Below are 16,159 nucleotides of genomic sequence, written 5' to 3' on the forward strand. Positions count from 1 at the left end.
TTTTTCAACTGATCAAGATTATAATCAGAGATGTCTCAGTTTAGACAACAGAGTATTCTGTGTGTGGGTATTTTGTTTCTATTAGAAGCCAGGAAGTATTTAACTGAAAACCAGTCATTATATCAACTGGTATCAAAAATTTCTTGCTCAAAGACAGTACACACGTTAAGAAAAAAAAAAGGTGTAGATATGTTATTTTTTCTTAGAGGGCTAATAAATAGCCTTAAAACACATACTGATACTTTTCTGTGATTGTAACCTGGAAGAGCAGGAAGGGTAGGAACAGAGAGATGTAGGTGACATAAAGCTCCTAAGATCCTATTAAACTCCAGAAATGAAGCGTGGCTGACATACATTTCGTAGTTTTGGTCTTCAGTCTCTTGCTGCACTGACAGCTCTTCCAATGTGGCATCGATGTCTAGCTGATTAGTCTCTAGCTGACGGAGCAATGTCTCTCTCTGAAGAAAGAGAAATAAAGATAGGTTTGAGTAGGAAAGGTTACTGAAATGGAACTCCATGTCTTCTTCATCAGCCCAAGTACCATCACTTTGCCTAAGTTTAATGAGTTAAATAGAAGATGAGCAGAGATGGTAATGCAAGAACACAATGAAAATCCAGAAAAGGATAAAAGAGTATTTAATTCATTGCCATCACAAGGGGATGATTCCTCACCTTTGAAATAAGAAACGTGTCAAAGGCTGCCTTCTGCTTGACACAAAGGAACACTGTTTTAATCCAGGTCACAGAGCACAAATATAACTTATTTGGAGATTAATCTCACTAATCCCCCTTTAAAACACCATGACATTTGCCCCATCTTCCCCTCATGAGGAAGAAGGAAATATAACGTGATCATGATGCTCTCATTCAGCAAAGCAGAGCAGTATTTGGAAACAGATTGAGTTTAAGTAAATGGAACCTAAATATCTGGAATACATTTAATCTGATTATAAATTTCTAGCCCTTCAATTTCAGTGACTGGATTTTCTAGGCAGCTTCAGAGCTAACAAGAATCTGTCCATCAACAAATCCATCTAGCACAAATACGAAGACATAAGAGGAAGTACAACATGTTTTAAATCAGAAAGATGTAGTTCGTTTCTAACTTCCTTGTATTTCTTAAGAGAAGACCTAGAGATGTGTTTTAGTTCCTGTTTAAATAAAAGAGCAGTATACAAAACAATCTGTAAAGGAGGAATCAATGTCATTTTCTATTTTAAATGATCCAAAGAACAAGGAAAATCAAAGTCCTATTTAGTCTGCCCAGAGGAACATTTTAGTATTATTCAATTAATAAAGACATATTAAGCACCTTTATGTCCCAGGCACTGTGCTAAGCATTGGGGGATTTATAAAAAAAAAGCAAAAGACAGGGACTGTCAAGAAGCTTTTGATTTAATGAGACAACATGCAAACAAATATGCAAAGCAAGTTATATATTGGATAAATAGGAAATAATTTTAATAGAGGGAAGGTATTAGAATTAAGAGGGCTGTGGTCAGGAGATGGAGTGTTATGCTCAAGGATCAGCAAGAAAGTCAATGTCCCTAGAACATAGAGTATGTATAGAAAAATAAAGAGTAAGAAAACTGGAAAGGTAGGAAAAAGATAGTTTGTGAAAGATTTTTTTTCCTGAGGCAGTTGGGGTTAAGTGATTTTCCCAGGGTCACACAGCTAGGAAGTGTTAAGTGTCTGAGACCAGAATTGAACTTAAGTTCTCTTGATTTCAGGGCTGATGCTCTATCTACTGCACCATCTAGCCCTCAAAAGATCTGTTCATGGACATATTTTCCTGCAAGATAATCACTAACTACATTGGTTGTTAAATGAAAAAATTATTTTTTTGCTTGAGAAAATTAAAAGAGCTGGAGTAGCCATTATATCTGTCCCAGAATGTTATGGAGGATGAAGATTTACTTTTGTTGTTGTTCAGTTGTATACAACTCTTCGTGACCCAGTTTGGGGATCTCTTGGCAAAGGTACTGGAGTGGGCTGGGTTTGTTGTCATTTCTCCAGCACTAGCTAAGGACCTGAGGCAAAGAGGAGCAAGTAACCTACACAGCTACATAGCTAGTCAGTATATGAGGCAAGATTTGAACTCAGGAGGATTAGGCTTCCTAACTCAAGTCCAGCACTCTCTCGCTCTGCCCCGCTACTCAAAGAACCACCAAGTGGTATTACAAGAGACACTTCATGAAGGAAGAAAGGAAGCAGAAGATTCTTAGAGTCAAGAGGCTGACAGTAAAATATGAAACAGAGAAGGAATCTGAACTTTATCTACAGTTGTTGTTGAGTTTTCGTTTGTTTTTTTTAAAGAATTAATAGCTTTCCATGAAGGGAATCCAGAGATTCTTAGTAAATTTGAAGAAATCTCTTTATAGAACCAAAAAATATTAGAACTGGCAGAGAAGTCGTTTCAGATCAATCTATTACTAGTAATTGGAAGAAGGCACAAGCTGTAGTAGCTAGTGACTACTTGCTGAAAAATAATTGGTAGTTGGTTATATGTTCTTTGCTTGAAACAGGAACCTGGAAACCTGTAAAAATATTAAGATTAGGACAATGTTTTAGATAACATATCTAGAATTAAGCAAGGCATTTGACAAACTTTCCCATTATAATCTTATGGACAAAATAAAGAAATGCAGGTTTGATGACAATATAAGGCATTTTTAGCTAGTCCAATGTCAATATGGAAAGCATCTTTAAATGTTTATGGCAGGGTTTGTTCTTTGGCCCTAACAAGTTCAACAGTATTATTAATAATTTTAAAATACTGATGGCAATCTTATAAAATTTGAGAACAGAAAATTGAGAGAGATGAAAAATATTTTGGAAGACAAAAATTAGGATTCAGAAAGTGTTTAATAATTTCAAGTGAGGATTTTTCAAGATACTTGTCAAGATGAAATATAAAGAAACAGAAAGTCTTGCACCTAGGTTAAAGAAAATAAGCTTCAGGGCAGCTAGGTGGCACAGTGGATAGAGCACCAGCCCTGAAGTCAGGAGGACCTGAGTTCAAATTTTACCTTAAACACTTAATACTTCCTAGCTGTATGATCAATTGCCTCAGGAAAAAAAAAAAAAAGGCTTCACAAGTACAGGGTAGGAAAGTATGACTTGTTGACAATTAATGTGAAAAGATTTTTAGTTAACAGGAAGTTCACTGAGCCAGGATGGTTATCTTATCAAAAAACTTAACAGAATCTTAGGCTGCATTATTACTAGTATAGTGTCTACGAGTTAACAATTCCATTATCTAGAATCCTATGCTCAATTCTCTATCATTTTAAGAGGCAATGACAAACTGAAGTATGTTTAGAAAGAGATGACTAAGAGGATGATGGTAACTTTGAAATTATATCATATTAGAAGAGATGTCATAATGTCATATGTCAGATGAGAAGAGAGAACACAATAGTTATTTTTAATTTATATAATTCCAGGAGGCAAAACCATGAAGACTCAATATAGAGGGAATAACTTCTTAGTAATTAGTACTGCCTAAAATGCAATAGGTTTTCCTGTGAGAGTGAATTTCCCACTACTAGAATATTCAAGCATAGGCTATATGGCCATGTCATGCTGAAGAGAATTCCTGTATGGTGTAAGAGGTTGGATTAGGTAACTTAAATTCCATTCCAGTTCCATTCTATGATCCACTGGAAACAAAGCTACCTTTCTTACTCAAATTGCTTGGCTACAAGTTTCAACTTTCTTATTAGCTTAGCTAAAAAGATTCAGGCACCTTCTTTTTATTTAGTATTTTTATTGTTATTATTGTCGATTAATAATTTATAAATGAAGATTGAAATTTTCTGATGAGACCATATGTGTTACGTAATGATAGTCAATCACAAGACCACAGATTTAGGGCTTAAGTCAGACCTTTCATTTTGCTGATGAGGAAACTAAGGCACAAAGAAATTACATGACCTGTTCAGGTTCACAGAGCTAATTAAGGATCCAAGTCAGTATCTGAACTCAGATCTTTTGGACCTGAAGTGCAAGACCCTATTATACTATGCTATCTTTGAAGAACATACTCATCAAATTTAGATAGCAAAGAAAATACAAAGAATCTAATGCTTTAAACACTATAATAGCCCTGAAAGCTGTGAGAGTTCAGAGGTTTAAGTAGAACTAAAGCACATCAAGTGTTCGCATTTAGTTTGGTATCAATATGATGAGTCTCTGGGAATGGAGAATCACCAGGAACAAGATAAGGCTTATAAGCCAATTTTTAATGGAACTGGGCCCCAATGTAGTTGCTGAATTTTTAGTCTAGACAAATAGGTCCAGGATCAAAAAAACTCAAACCAAAACAACAACTACAAAAACAACAACAAAAGTAGCTCTATCCAAATGATGTCTTTTTGCTAGATATCAGATAAGAAAATACATATTCTCTAATTGCACAGTAAGAACAGTAAAGGTATTAATAGCTAAGTTCTCTCTAATGATGTCCCTCTCATTTCCATCCTGGTTATACTATTTAATTTTTTAAAACTCTAAGTTTATTTTCTATTCCTTTCCACTTCAGGTTACAACTAATCCTATTCATTGCAAGCAAATTTAGTATATGTCATTTTTTAATGATGGTGTAAATATATAAAAAGTAAGAATTTAATTTCTGAAGATATATGCCTTTAAGTATTCAAACAGCTACAGAGTATAAAGTAACAATGCAGCCTCAAATTTAGATGGTGCAAAAAGAATTGATGCTACTAAAAAAGAACCCAATTTTATAAATGGGGTTAGAATTTATAGAAAATATCCGTAGCAGTAATAATGTATGTAGTGACAAATAGGGGGCTGTGGGTATAGAATACTGCATGTGCTGCCAGACTTGTTTTGAATGTTGATTAGATTTGCTGAACTGCTTTTTTCTATCTCTGTTCCAAGTGAGAATTTACTGGGTAGAGAAGTACAGAATCAGAACTGAAAGAAGCTGTGAATAAAGACTCAAAGTTCTCTGTTTCCAATTTCCTCACAGATAGGGATGATTATTTATGAATTACATTTTAAGTTGGTTATTTTCTATTATCATATAAGAAAATTTACTTAATGCATCATAAAATTATTACCAAGCAATCCTGTGATCTGTGATCTAGTCTGCAATTGGGAAAGAGGCTACTTTCTCCCTTTCCAATTTTCATTCTATAGCCATCTAGTTAATTTGTTCTCTACTCAAAAATCTACATAATCTAATCTCAACTGGATTCTCACCAACAAGTAATATTTTTACTCCTTTCTAAGTGATTCTTACTTTCCAAGTCACATTTCCCACAATTATAACATTTTCCATACTACCTCCTACTCTAAAGCTCTCAGCAGAGGCCTTTACATCATACTTTACTAAGAAGCCACTGCTGTGTTTCCTTTTTCCTATATTTCAAATCCTTTGAAAACATTTTTAAATCCTTTATTATAGTTTCTGAATAAGTGGCTCTTTTTCACATCAAGGCCAACTTCCCTACATATTGGCTTGATTCTACCATCTCTGATCTGTTCAAGCAGATTTCCTTCTGCATCTCATGACCAAAAGTTAGGGAAAAGATTACTTTTTCTTTTCCTCTTATTTACTTCTTAGTCTTTTGTAATCTGGCTTTCTACCCTGTCAACCCACAGAGCATTCTTTCCAATGCTGCCAATAATCTCCTCAAGTCAGATGTATCACTGAACCCTTTTTTCCTGGCTACTCTCTGGGTTTTTGTGACATTACTTTCGCTTAATTCTCTTCCTACCTGCTGACCAATTCTCAGTCTTCTTTGAAGGATCATCATTTATATTCCACCTTTTAAATGAATGATCTGAAGGTTTTGCCCTGAGCTTGATTTTTTCCCTAAACACTATCTTCAGTTGATCTCCCATAGTTTTGTTCTCTCTAATGGTTGAAAAATTTCAGCCTTTTTTCCTTTTCTTTTTGCTGAGGGGTTAAGTGACTTGTCTAGGGTCACACAGCTAGGAAGTGTTAAGTGTCTGAGGCCAGATTTGAACTCAGGTCCTCCTTACTTCAGGGCTGGGGTTCTACCCACTGTGCCACTTACCTGCTCCTCAGCCTTGTTTCTTGAAACACCAACTTTGTCTTTGTCCAACTTTCCTTTAGCCTTGCATCAATTTCCTATTTCACCAGTTTGCCCCACCCACAACTTATCAATTTGTTTATGAATATCCTCTATGTTAGATACTACAGAGAATAGGCACAAAAAAGGAAAAACAGCAGCTGAATTGCCCAGAATTTACCGAAGACAGAATTTAGTGGTATAAAACCCATGGCTTCAAATGTCTATATACCTATAAATTAAGAAACAAGGAGGAGAAATTAGAGGTCCTAATCTAAAATGGCAAAATGTAGCTCAGTTACCACCATAAAGTTATCCAAACTTTATGACTGGATTATGACTAGATGGATATTTTAATTAAAAAAAAAAAGGTAAAAAGGAATGATGTATTACTGTGTATTGAAGATAATCATCTGATGAAATCCAAAAACAAGAGTGTGTGGGTGGGGGGAACAACGGACATATAATGAAAAGTATTTTTGTGAAGGGAGTATATTACAAACCACCTGAACAGAAAAAGGGAATTGATAAGTTTGTTAAACAAAAGCATGATACAGTAGTGATGGGGAACTTCAACCATATAGACATCATCTGCTGGAACACTTCCTCTTCTAAAGACAGAAAGAACAGTTTTCCTGATCTGCTTTAGTGATGCTATCATACCTCAAAAGGCTGAGGAACCAATAAGGAGAAATTCTATTCAGGATCTGATTTCTACTAACAGGGAGAAACTTGCTGCTGGGGTGGAAATGATGGTAACCTTGAGAAGGATATGATCAATTCCATTCTAGAATTTGTAACAAAGGAGGAGAAGAAATCTGGACAGTCTGACACGCACAAAAGATTTTGGGAAAACAGATTTCAAAGAGTTTAAAAAAAAGATAAGTGGGATTTCATGGATTAAAATGCTTTCAGGGAAGTCAACCCAAGTAGAATAGAAAATGCTCAAAAATATAATTCTTAAGACATAAATGGAAACAATTCCAATAAGGAAGAAAAATGGGATTTGTTTGAAAAGACTCAGGTGGTGGCACATTCATCAACCATTTCATGTTTAAAAAGCAAATGTGTAGAAACTGGAAGCAAAGGTAACAGAAGGTGTATACTAGAGTGTGACACTTCCAGAAAAATTAGTGTTAGAAATGTTAATGTTTAGAATGGACTAAGACTGTTAAGGAAAACTTTTTTGCAGTTTGTTTTTAATTATATTTTAAGAGAAAACCACAATAAAAGAAGGCGAAGAGCTTTGCTTGGGATTGGGGGGATGATAATCACTGACAAAATGCAGAGCTGTTTTTGTTTTATTTTCTCTTGAGAATGATCTTTATGCTGGAAATGATAGAAAAAAATGATTAAAAGGGAATTGATGTCTTCAGTAAATAATAGTCTGAACTGTTACCTTGACTTTTTTAAAAAATTGAGACATTTGCCATTTTCCCTTTTTTTGGATACCTTCCCTGATCACTGATAGTGGCTCAGCAATTAGATCTGCCTGCTCTTCCAAGGTTGGGGTAAGATTTAATTCACCTAAGCAGAGTGAATAAACTCATCAAGAGCAGAGAGACATTTTCGTACAGTTTCCTTACTTATCTCCTTCCTGGAATTCTTGAAGCAGAGATCGGGCTGTGATTTGTTGAGCATGTGGTAGCAGAGATTCTTTTTTGTGTATACACTGGACTAGATGGTCACTGAGATCCTTCCCAACTCTGAAATTTAGTGATAGTAATCTCTTTTTCTAGATTCTTGCTATTTCTTGACTTTTATCTGTGGGTGTTTCTTAAGATCCATACTAGACTATTTTCATCAGTTTCCAAGAGTTCATTTATTTTCAGTTAGTCCTAAATTTCTATCGTGAGCTGCCTGCTGAACATTTGCACTGATAGATAATTCATCTCTTTATCGTCTCATAAACTCAAATCTTAGTAAATGATGTATTCTTTTTGAAGACTATAAAGATTCTTGAAGGAGACTTTCCCTCCCCACTTTTGTACCCTCAATTACTTGTTGAATAAATGTTTGTTGGATTTTAGATAGTCATATCCCTAATGAGGAAAAATATGAAATAAGAAACAAAATATTTCAAAGAGATTACAAAAGCCAGCAGACCCAAGATGGTAGAAAAAAGGTAGTAAGTTGTCTAAGCCATCTCAAATTCTCCTTGAAACAACTTTAGATCACACCTCAAAACAAATTCTGGAGTAACATAATTCACAAAAGGATGGGGTGAAACAATTTTCCAGTCCAAAATAACCTGGAAGCACTGCAGAAAAGATCTGTCTTATATAGGTAAAAGGGGAGCACAGCTCAGCATTGGTGGTATCCAGGCAAGTCAATGGGAGGCTCCTAATCTGAACACAGGTCAGCAACCAAGGCCCCACATACCTGATTTAGAAGGCCAACAGGGCAACAGATCAGCTATGAGGCACTCCAGCCCCAGAGTAGTGGCCAGGCCTGACAGGCCTGGAGGCTGGGGTGTAGCACTTGGCACAGGAAATGAGCCCCCAGACCTGGAGGTCCCCATGTAGCAAGGCAATGATCAGGCCTCTGGATTCAGCCACAAAAAGCTCGGAGCAGCTTCCTGTAGCCTAAGAGCAGAGCTCAATTTTAAAATTCATGAAACAAACTGGAGAGTGAGCAAAAAAACAAAAACAAAAATCCCAATCACAGAAAGCTACTATGATTACAGGAAAGATCAAAAAACAAACTCAGAAGAGGACAGTAATGTCAAAATGCCTACATGAAAAGCCACAAAGAGAATATGAACTGGTCTCAAGCCCATAAAGTCCTCCTGGAAGAACTCAAAAAGGATTTTACTCCTTAAAAAGTAGGATTGGCCAAATGGGAAAAAGGAGGTACAGAAGCTCATTGAAGAAAATCATTCCATAAAAATTAGAAATGGAAAAAAAAAACCATAAAAGTGGACAAGTGGAAGCTAATGAACCTGTGAGACATCAAGATCATTTTACTGTGAGACATCAAGATCATTTTACATTTTCTTCTAGTTTTTCGTTTTTTTATGAAAAACTAGCAGAAAATGTAAAATATCTTACTGGAAAAACAACTGAGGAGAGGATTATGGTAAGATGGTGGAGTAGGTCAGAAAATTCCAAGGTCTCCAGATTTCCTCCAAAAACAAAACAGGCCTCAGGAGGAATGTAAAAGTAAGAAGGATCTGAGGCCAGAGGCACTATCCCCCACATCCTATAAATAGATGCAATTATGACAACCTGCTTCAAAAAAAAAAAAAAAAAAAAAAGAAAAGAAAAGAAAAGAAAAAAAAAAAGAAAAAGAAAGAAAGAAATGAGCAAGCAAAGGGGAAAGAACCCAATCACAGACATCTACTATAGGAATAGAAAAAACTAGGATTTGTTTCCAGAGGTTTTGTTTAAAAAAAATAAATAAATAAAATAAAGAGGCAAAAATAAACAAGAGTTGGGGCAGAACTGTGGTCTCCTTCGGACAACTGGAAAAGACAGGAGGGAAGACCAAGATAGAGGTTCAGCTTGAGTGAATTGCAAATACCTCTAGGCTGTGCTCACAACAGGACCTGGGGGCAGTGAGTTGGGAGGTAGCCTTAGGAATTTTCCTGACCTCCATAGGCAGTATAGGGGTCAGATATCTGAGCAGGGGAAGAACCGAAGGATCCTCTGTTGCTGAGAGATACCAGGCCTACCATGTTGCCAAGATGCATTCTTGGACTATGGCTGAAGAGGAGATAAAAACCAGCATCTGTTAAGTGCAGAAGTGGTGGGATAGAGATGCTGCTGGAAGCAGACATTCACAGAAAAGCTGAATTCTTGGTTTCAGTTCCAGATCAGAGGGAAGAAATGAAGATAGTCACTGGAAGGTCCCTAGGGAGCAAGCGTGAGGCTGGGCCTTGGGCAAAGCTAAAAAAAATAACAGTAAGAAGGCTCTAAGGCCAGAGGCCCTATCCCCAATATGCTAGAACTACAGGTGATTATAATAATGTGTTAAAAAAAAAATGAAATGAACAAAGGGGAAAGAAATCAATTACAGACACCTAATACAGGAACAGAGAAGACAGGTTTGTTTACAGAGGAGGTTTTGCTTCAAAAAAGCTTCTCCTACTCCAAAAAGTTACATAAAATGGCCACCTGCCCCAAAAGAATCCTTCAAAGAGCTCAAAAAATCAATTAAGTGGGGTTAGCTGGGGGCACAGTGGATAGAGCACTAGCCCTGAGGTCAGGCCTAAGTTCAAATCTGGCCTCAGACATTTAACACTTCCTAACTGTGTGACCCTGAGCAAGTCACATACCCTCAATCATCTCAGCAGAAAACAAAAACAAAAACAAGAAAATTATGAAAAGAAAGTCAATCAACTAGAAAATGACATCCAGAAATTTAAGAAAACAACTCCTTGAAAACCAGAATTGGGAGAATGTTATAAGAGATCAAAAAATAATAAATCAAAAGGATGAAAAAAAATTAGAATGTGAGACATCTCAAGAAAAACAATTGATCTGGAAAACATATCAAAAACAGAAACATAAGCATAACAGGACGACCTGAAAACGACAATTAAAAAAAATTTTTTGATGCTATAATACAAGAAATAATCAAAGAACCTTGCCCTGAAGTTTTGGAACAAGAAAGGAAAGCAGAAACAGAAAAGGAAAAAAAAAATCAATCACCAACTGAAAAAGATCCCAATTTCAAAAGCTACAGAAATATCATAGCCAAATTCTGAAACCTCCAACTTGAGGAGAAAATATTATGGACAATAAGAAAAATACAATTCAAATATTGCTGAGCCACAATTAGAATCACACAAGACCTCACAGCTGCTATGCAGGCCTTTAGAACACTATATAGTGTTCTATCAGAACTATATATATCAGAAGAGCAAAAAGAACTGGGATTGTGGCCAAAAACAATTTACCCAGCAATGTTAAGCATAACCCCAAACAACAGTGTGTCAACAATTGACAGGCTTTCAGAATTTTGTAGCAGAAAGACCAGACATTTAACAGAAAATTTGACATATAAAACCCGGGAGAAATATAAGGTAAATATAAAAGATCATTTGCAAAGGACTCAATAAAGACAAACTTTACTTTTTATATATGGAAATATAAACTGTGTGTCTAAGATTGTTATTAGTAATTGGATAATTCAAAAGAAATTCTGAGGAAGAATTGAATAATGATGTGATGATTCTAAAAAGCAAAACTGTATAGGAAAAGGTAAAAAGAGTAATTATCTTATACAAATGAGGAATGAGGAAGAACTTATACAGAGGAATCAAATGGGAGTGGAAAGCTGGTAGTGCTGGAACCCTATTCTCATCAGTACTGGGTTAAAGAGAGAACAACATAAACATGTAGAAGAGTACAAAAATTTTCACAATTTATAGTTAAGAAATAAGAGGGAGAAGGAACAGGATGACAGGGATATACAAGAGTATGTACCTTAACTTTTGGTAAGTAGGAGAAGAAAAGGGAAGGATTCTTTTAGTGAAGTGGGTAGAACAAGGAGATAAAAGGAGAGAGGATAAGGGAGAGAGTCTTTAAAAAGGCAAGAAAAGGGAAGTGGAGGACAGATAGGGCAAAAAGAGGCTGAGAAGGACAACAGCGAGGAAAAATAAGATGGAGGGAAATATACAAATAGTAATTATAACTTTGAATGTGATCAAGATGAATTCACATATAAAACAAAAATAGATAGCAAAATGGATTAAAAAGCAGAATCTGACAATATACTGCCTACAAGAAACACATTTAAAAATGAGAGAGAGAAACAAGTTAAAATAAGAAGCAGAAGAATATATTATGCCTCAGTGTTAAAAAAAAAAAAAAAGCAGGGATAGCAATCTTATCAGATGATAAAATAGATTTAGTTAAAAGAGATAAAGAGGGAAACTATATTATGATAAAAGGTACTATAGGATCAGGATTACTTAAAACCTTTTTCACTCACAACTCTTTTTTGCCTGAGAAATTTTTAAGGGGTCCCAGATATATAAGAATATAAAATAGGTACATACAAATCAAACATTTACTGAAAATAAATCATAAATAAATTTATTTTTAAATAATTCTTTGGTGTACATGTAATTTTACCATTAAAAACAAAAGCAAATTTGTATACTAATAAAATAGATGTGCTTGTTTTTTCTACATGAAAAATTAAATCTGATGGAATATTTGATACGTTTCCTGTTGCCAAGTTTTTCATAACCCCCATGTTCAATTATGAGACCCCAATATGGGGTTGTGACTCACAGTTTTGGAAATTTTGCCCTAGATAATGAAGCAGTGTCAATATTAAACTTATGTGCATTCAATACCATAATATATGCTATTATGGTACTGGATGCACATAAGTTTAATATGGTACATAATATATATATATATATATATATATATATATATATATATATATTTTAAGTTAAATGTATAAATAATATTATGATAGTCAGAAACCTTAATCTACCCCTCTCAGTACTAGATGAATTTAATAAAAAATTAGATAAGAAAAAAGTTAAGGAAGTATATAGAATTTTAGATATTCTGGAAAGCTGGAGAGAACTGAATGGAAATAGAGAGGAATATACCTTTTTCTGAGGAATATATGGTACTTTTATAAAGACTTATCATAAATAAGACAAAAATTTTACAGCTTAAAGCTGAAATATTAAATATTTCCTTTACAAGCCACACTATAAAAATTATATTTAATAAGGGACTAAAGAAACAGAGGGGAAAAAATTGGAAACTAAACAACTTAATCTTAAAGAATGTAGGGGTTAAAGAAAAAAATAATAGAAACAATCAGCAAATTCATTAAAGAAAATGACAATGAATAAACATATCAAAACCTATGGCACACAGCAAAAGTAGTAATAAGAGGAAAATTTATATCTCTAAGTGCTTATATCAATGAGAGAGAAAGAAGACCAATGAGCTGGATATGCAATTAAAAACAACAAATTAAAATCTCAACCAAACACTAAAACAGAAATCCTAAAAATTAAGGCCAAAATAAATAAAATGCAAAGAAAACCATTGGATTAATAAATAAAACTAGGCATTATGAAATGGTCATTATGATTAAAAAAGAGAACACTAAATCACTAGTATCAAAAATAAAAAGGGTAAATATATCCATAAAAAAAGATGAAATCAAACCAATTATAAGGAGTTATTCTGCATAATTATATGCCAATAAATTCAACAACTTAAGTTAAGTGGAAGAATATTTACAAAAACACAAACTGCCTAGGTTAGCAGAAGAGGAAATAGAATATTTTAATAGACCTACTTAAAAAAAAAAGAAATTGGAACAGTTTATAAGTGAGTTTCCAAAGGAAAAAAGCACCAGGACCAAAAATATTTACAAGTAAATTTTATCAAACATTAAAAGACCAACCAATTCCAATATTAAATAAATTATTTGGAATAATAGGCAAAGAAAGGGTCCTACAAAACTTTCTTAATGAAACAAATATAATACTTATACCTAAATCAGGAAAAGTAAAAACAGAGAAAGAAAATTATCAACCACTTTCATTAATGAATATGGATGCAAAAATTGTAAATAAAACACTAGGTAAATGATTACAACAATATGTTACAAAGAATGTATACTATGACCAAGTGGAATTCATGCTAGGAATGCAGGGATGGTTTAACATAAGGAAAACTATTAATATAATTGATTATATAATAACAAAAATCATGATATGACTAGATGCAGAAAAAACATTTGACACAGTACAACTCATATCTATTAAAAATATTTGAAAATAAAGACATCAATGGACTTATCCTTAAATTGATAAGAAGCATTTACTTAAAACCCAATAGCATGTATTATCTTAGTAAAGACAAGATAGAAACCATGCCAATATGATCAGGCTTAAAACAAAGATGCCCACTGTCATCAATTTATTCAATATTGTATTGGAAATCCTAGTAATAGCAATAAGAGAAGAAAAAGAAATAAAAGGAATCAGAATAGTGAATGAGGTAATAAAACTTTTTGCAGATGATATATTATACTTGGAAAAGATTCAGCCAAAAAGTTAATTGAAATAACTAACAATTTCAACTAAGTAGCAGAATATAAAGTACACTCACATAAGTTATCAGCATTCCCATATATTACCAATAGGATCCTCCTGAGACTATCCCTAACAAAACAAGCCCAGGACCTATGTGAACAAAACCATAAAAAATTTTGTACACAAATAAAATCTTATTTAAATAAATGGAGAAATATTAATTATTCATGGGTAGGCAGAGCAAACATCAAAAAAAAAAAATGACAATTTTAAGAAAACATATATTCAAATGCCACCTTAATGAAATTACCAAAAAACTGTTCTATAGAGCTAGAAAAAATAACAAAAGGTTCAATATAAACATAACTAATGGAAAAAAATTTAAAGAGATTTAGTAGTACCAAGTTTAAAATTAGATCATAAGGCAGTAATTATCTTTTTTTAAAGTTTTTTTTTTTTTTTTTTTTTTTTTTTTTTAGTTGAGGCAATTGGGATTAAATTACAGTCACCAAGCTAGTGAGTGTTAATGTCTGAGCTTGGAATTGAATTCAGGTCCTCCTGATTTCATGGCTGGGGATCTTTCCACATAAGGGAGTAATTATCAAAACTATCTGGTACTGGTTAAGAAACAGAAAGCTAGATGTGTGTAATGGAGTATATATACAATCTACAGCAGCAAACAAATATATCAAGCATCTGACAAGCTTAAATACTTAAATCTTTGGGATAAAAATTCTCAACTTGGTGATAAATGGTGAAAGGATATGAATAGACAATTATCAGATAAAGAAATTTCTAGTCCTATGAAAAAATGCTCCAAATCATTACTGATTAGAAAAATGCAAATTAACACAATTCTGAAGCATCACTTCACACCTCTCAGATGGCTAAAATGACAGGAAAAGATATTGATAAATGTTGGAAGGTTTGAAGGAAAACTGGGACACTAATGCATTGCTGGTGGAGTTGTAAAATGATCCAATAATTCTGGAGAGCAATTTGGTATTATGCCCAAAGGGAACTTGCATACTCCTTTGATTCAGCAGTGTCACTATTGGTTCTGTATTCCAAAGAGATCATAAAAAAGAGTTAAAAAGAATCCACATGTGCAAAAATATTTGTAGCAGCCCTTTTTATAGTGGTAAAGAACTAGAAATTGAGTGGATGTCCATTAACTGCAAAATGGCTGAATAAATTATGGTATAAGAATGTAAAAGAATATTATTGCTCTATAAGAAATGACGAGCAGAACCAAGAAAACATTGTACATAGTAAAAACAAGATTATGTGATGTTCAATTGTGATGGACTTGGTTCTTCTCAACAATATGGTGATTCAAGACAATTCCAGTAGACTTGGGATAGAAAATGCCATCCGCATTCAGAGAGAGAACTATGAAGACTGAATATGGATCAAAGCAAAGTGTTTAATTTTTGATTGTTTTTTTCTTTCTCATTGTTCCCCCCCCCCCCTTTTGGTCTTTTTTTTTTTGTACATAACAAATATGAAATACGTTTTTAAAAATTGCATGTATTTAATTTATGTCAGGTTACTTGGTGTCTTAGGAAGGAGGGAGGTAGAGAGAAAAAACTTAGCTACATGTATTTGGAAAATAAAATACTATTGAAAAAAAATCACTATTTGAGAAAAATTGTTGAAAAAGCTTGAAAGCAGTTTGGAAGAAATTGGATATCTTACACCAATTACCAAGATATGGTCAAAATAAATACATGACCCTAGATATGAAGGGAGATATTACAAAAAAATCTTAAGAACAAGAACATATTACCTATCAGATTTTTAGAAAAGTGAACACTTTATAAAAAAATAAGATAGAGCATTCTGACAAGTAAAATGGGTAATTCTGATTACATTAAATTAAAAAGGTTTTGTACAAATCAAAGAAATGTAGCCGGGAAGCTAGGTGGTGCAGTGGATAGAGCACCAGACCTAACGTCAGGAGGATCTGAGTTCAAATCTGGCCTCAAACACTTAATACTTATTAGCTGTATGACCCTGGGCAAATCACTTAACCCCAATTGTCTCAGGAAAAAAAAAAAACAGTAGGAAA

At 33.9% G+C, this 16,159-nt stretch overlaps 1 protein-coding gene across 1 annotated transcript in view; it reads right to left on the reverse strand.

The window, feature by feature from the left end:
• RABL6 (RAB, member RAS oncogene family like 6) overlaps window positions 1–16,159 on the reverse strand; it is an 81,434-nt gene that overhangs the window by 21,979 nt on the left and 43,296 nt on the right. The window contains exon 8 of the mRNA XM_051976952.1: window positions 355–458. Coding sequence (XP_051832912.1) covers window positions 355–458 — 104 coding nt within the window. The remainder of the gene's footprint in view (window positions 1–354; window positions 459–16,159) is intronic.

The sequence above is a fragment of the Antechinus flavipes genome, chromosome 2, assembly GCF_016432865.1.
Source record: "Antechinus flavipes isolate AdamAnt ecotype Samford, QLD, Australia chromosome 2, AdamAnt_v2, whole genome shotgun sequence".
Taxonomy (NCBI): Eukaryota; Metazoa; Chordata; class Mammalia; order Dasyuromorphia; family Dasyuridae; genus Antechinus; species Antechinus flavipes.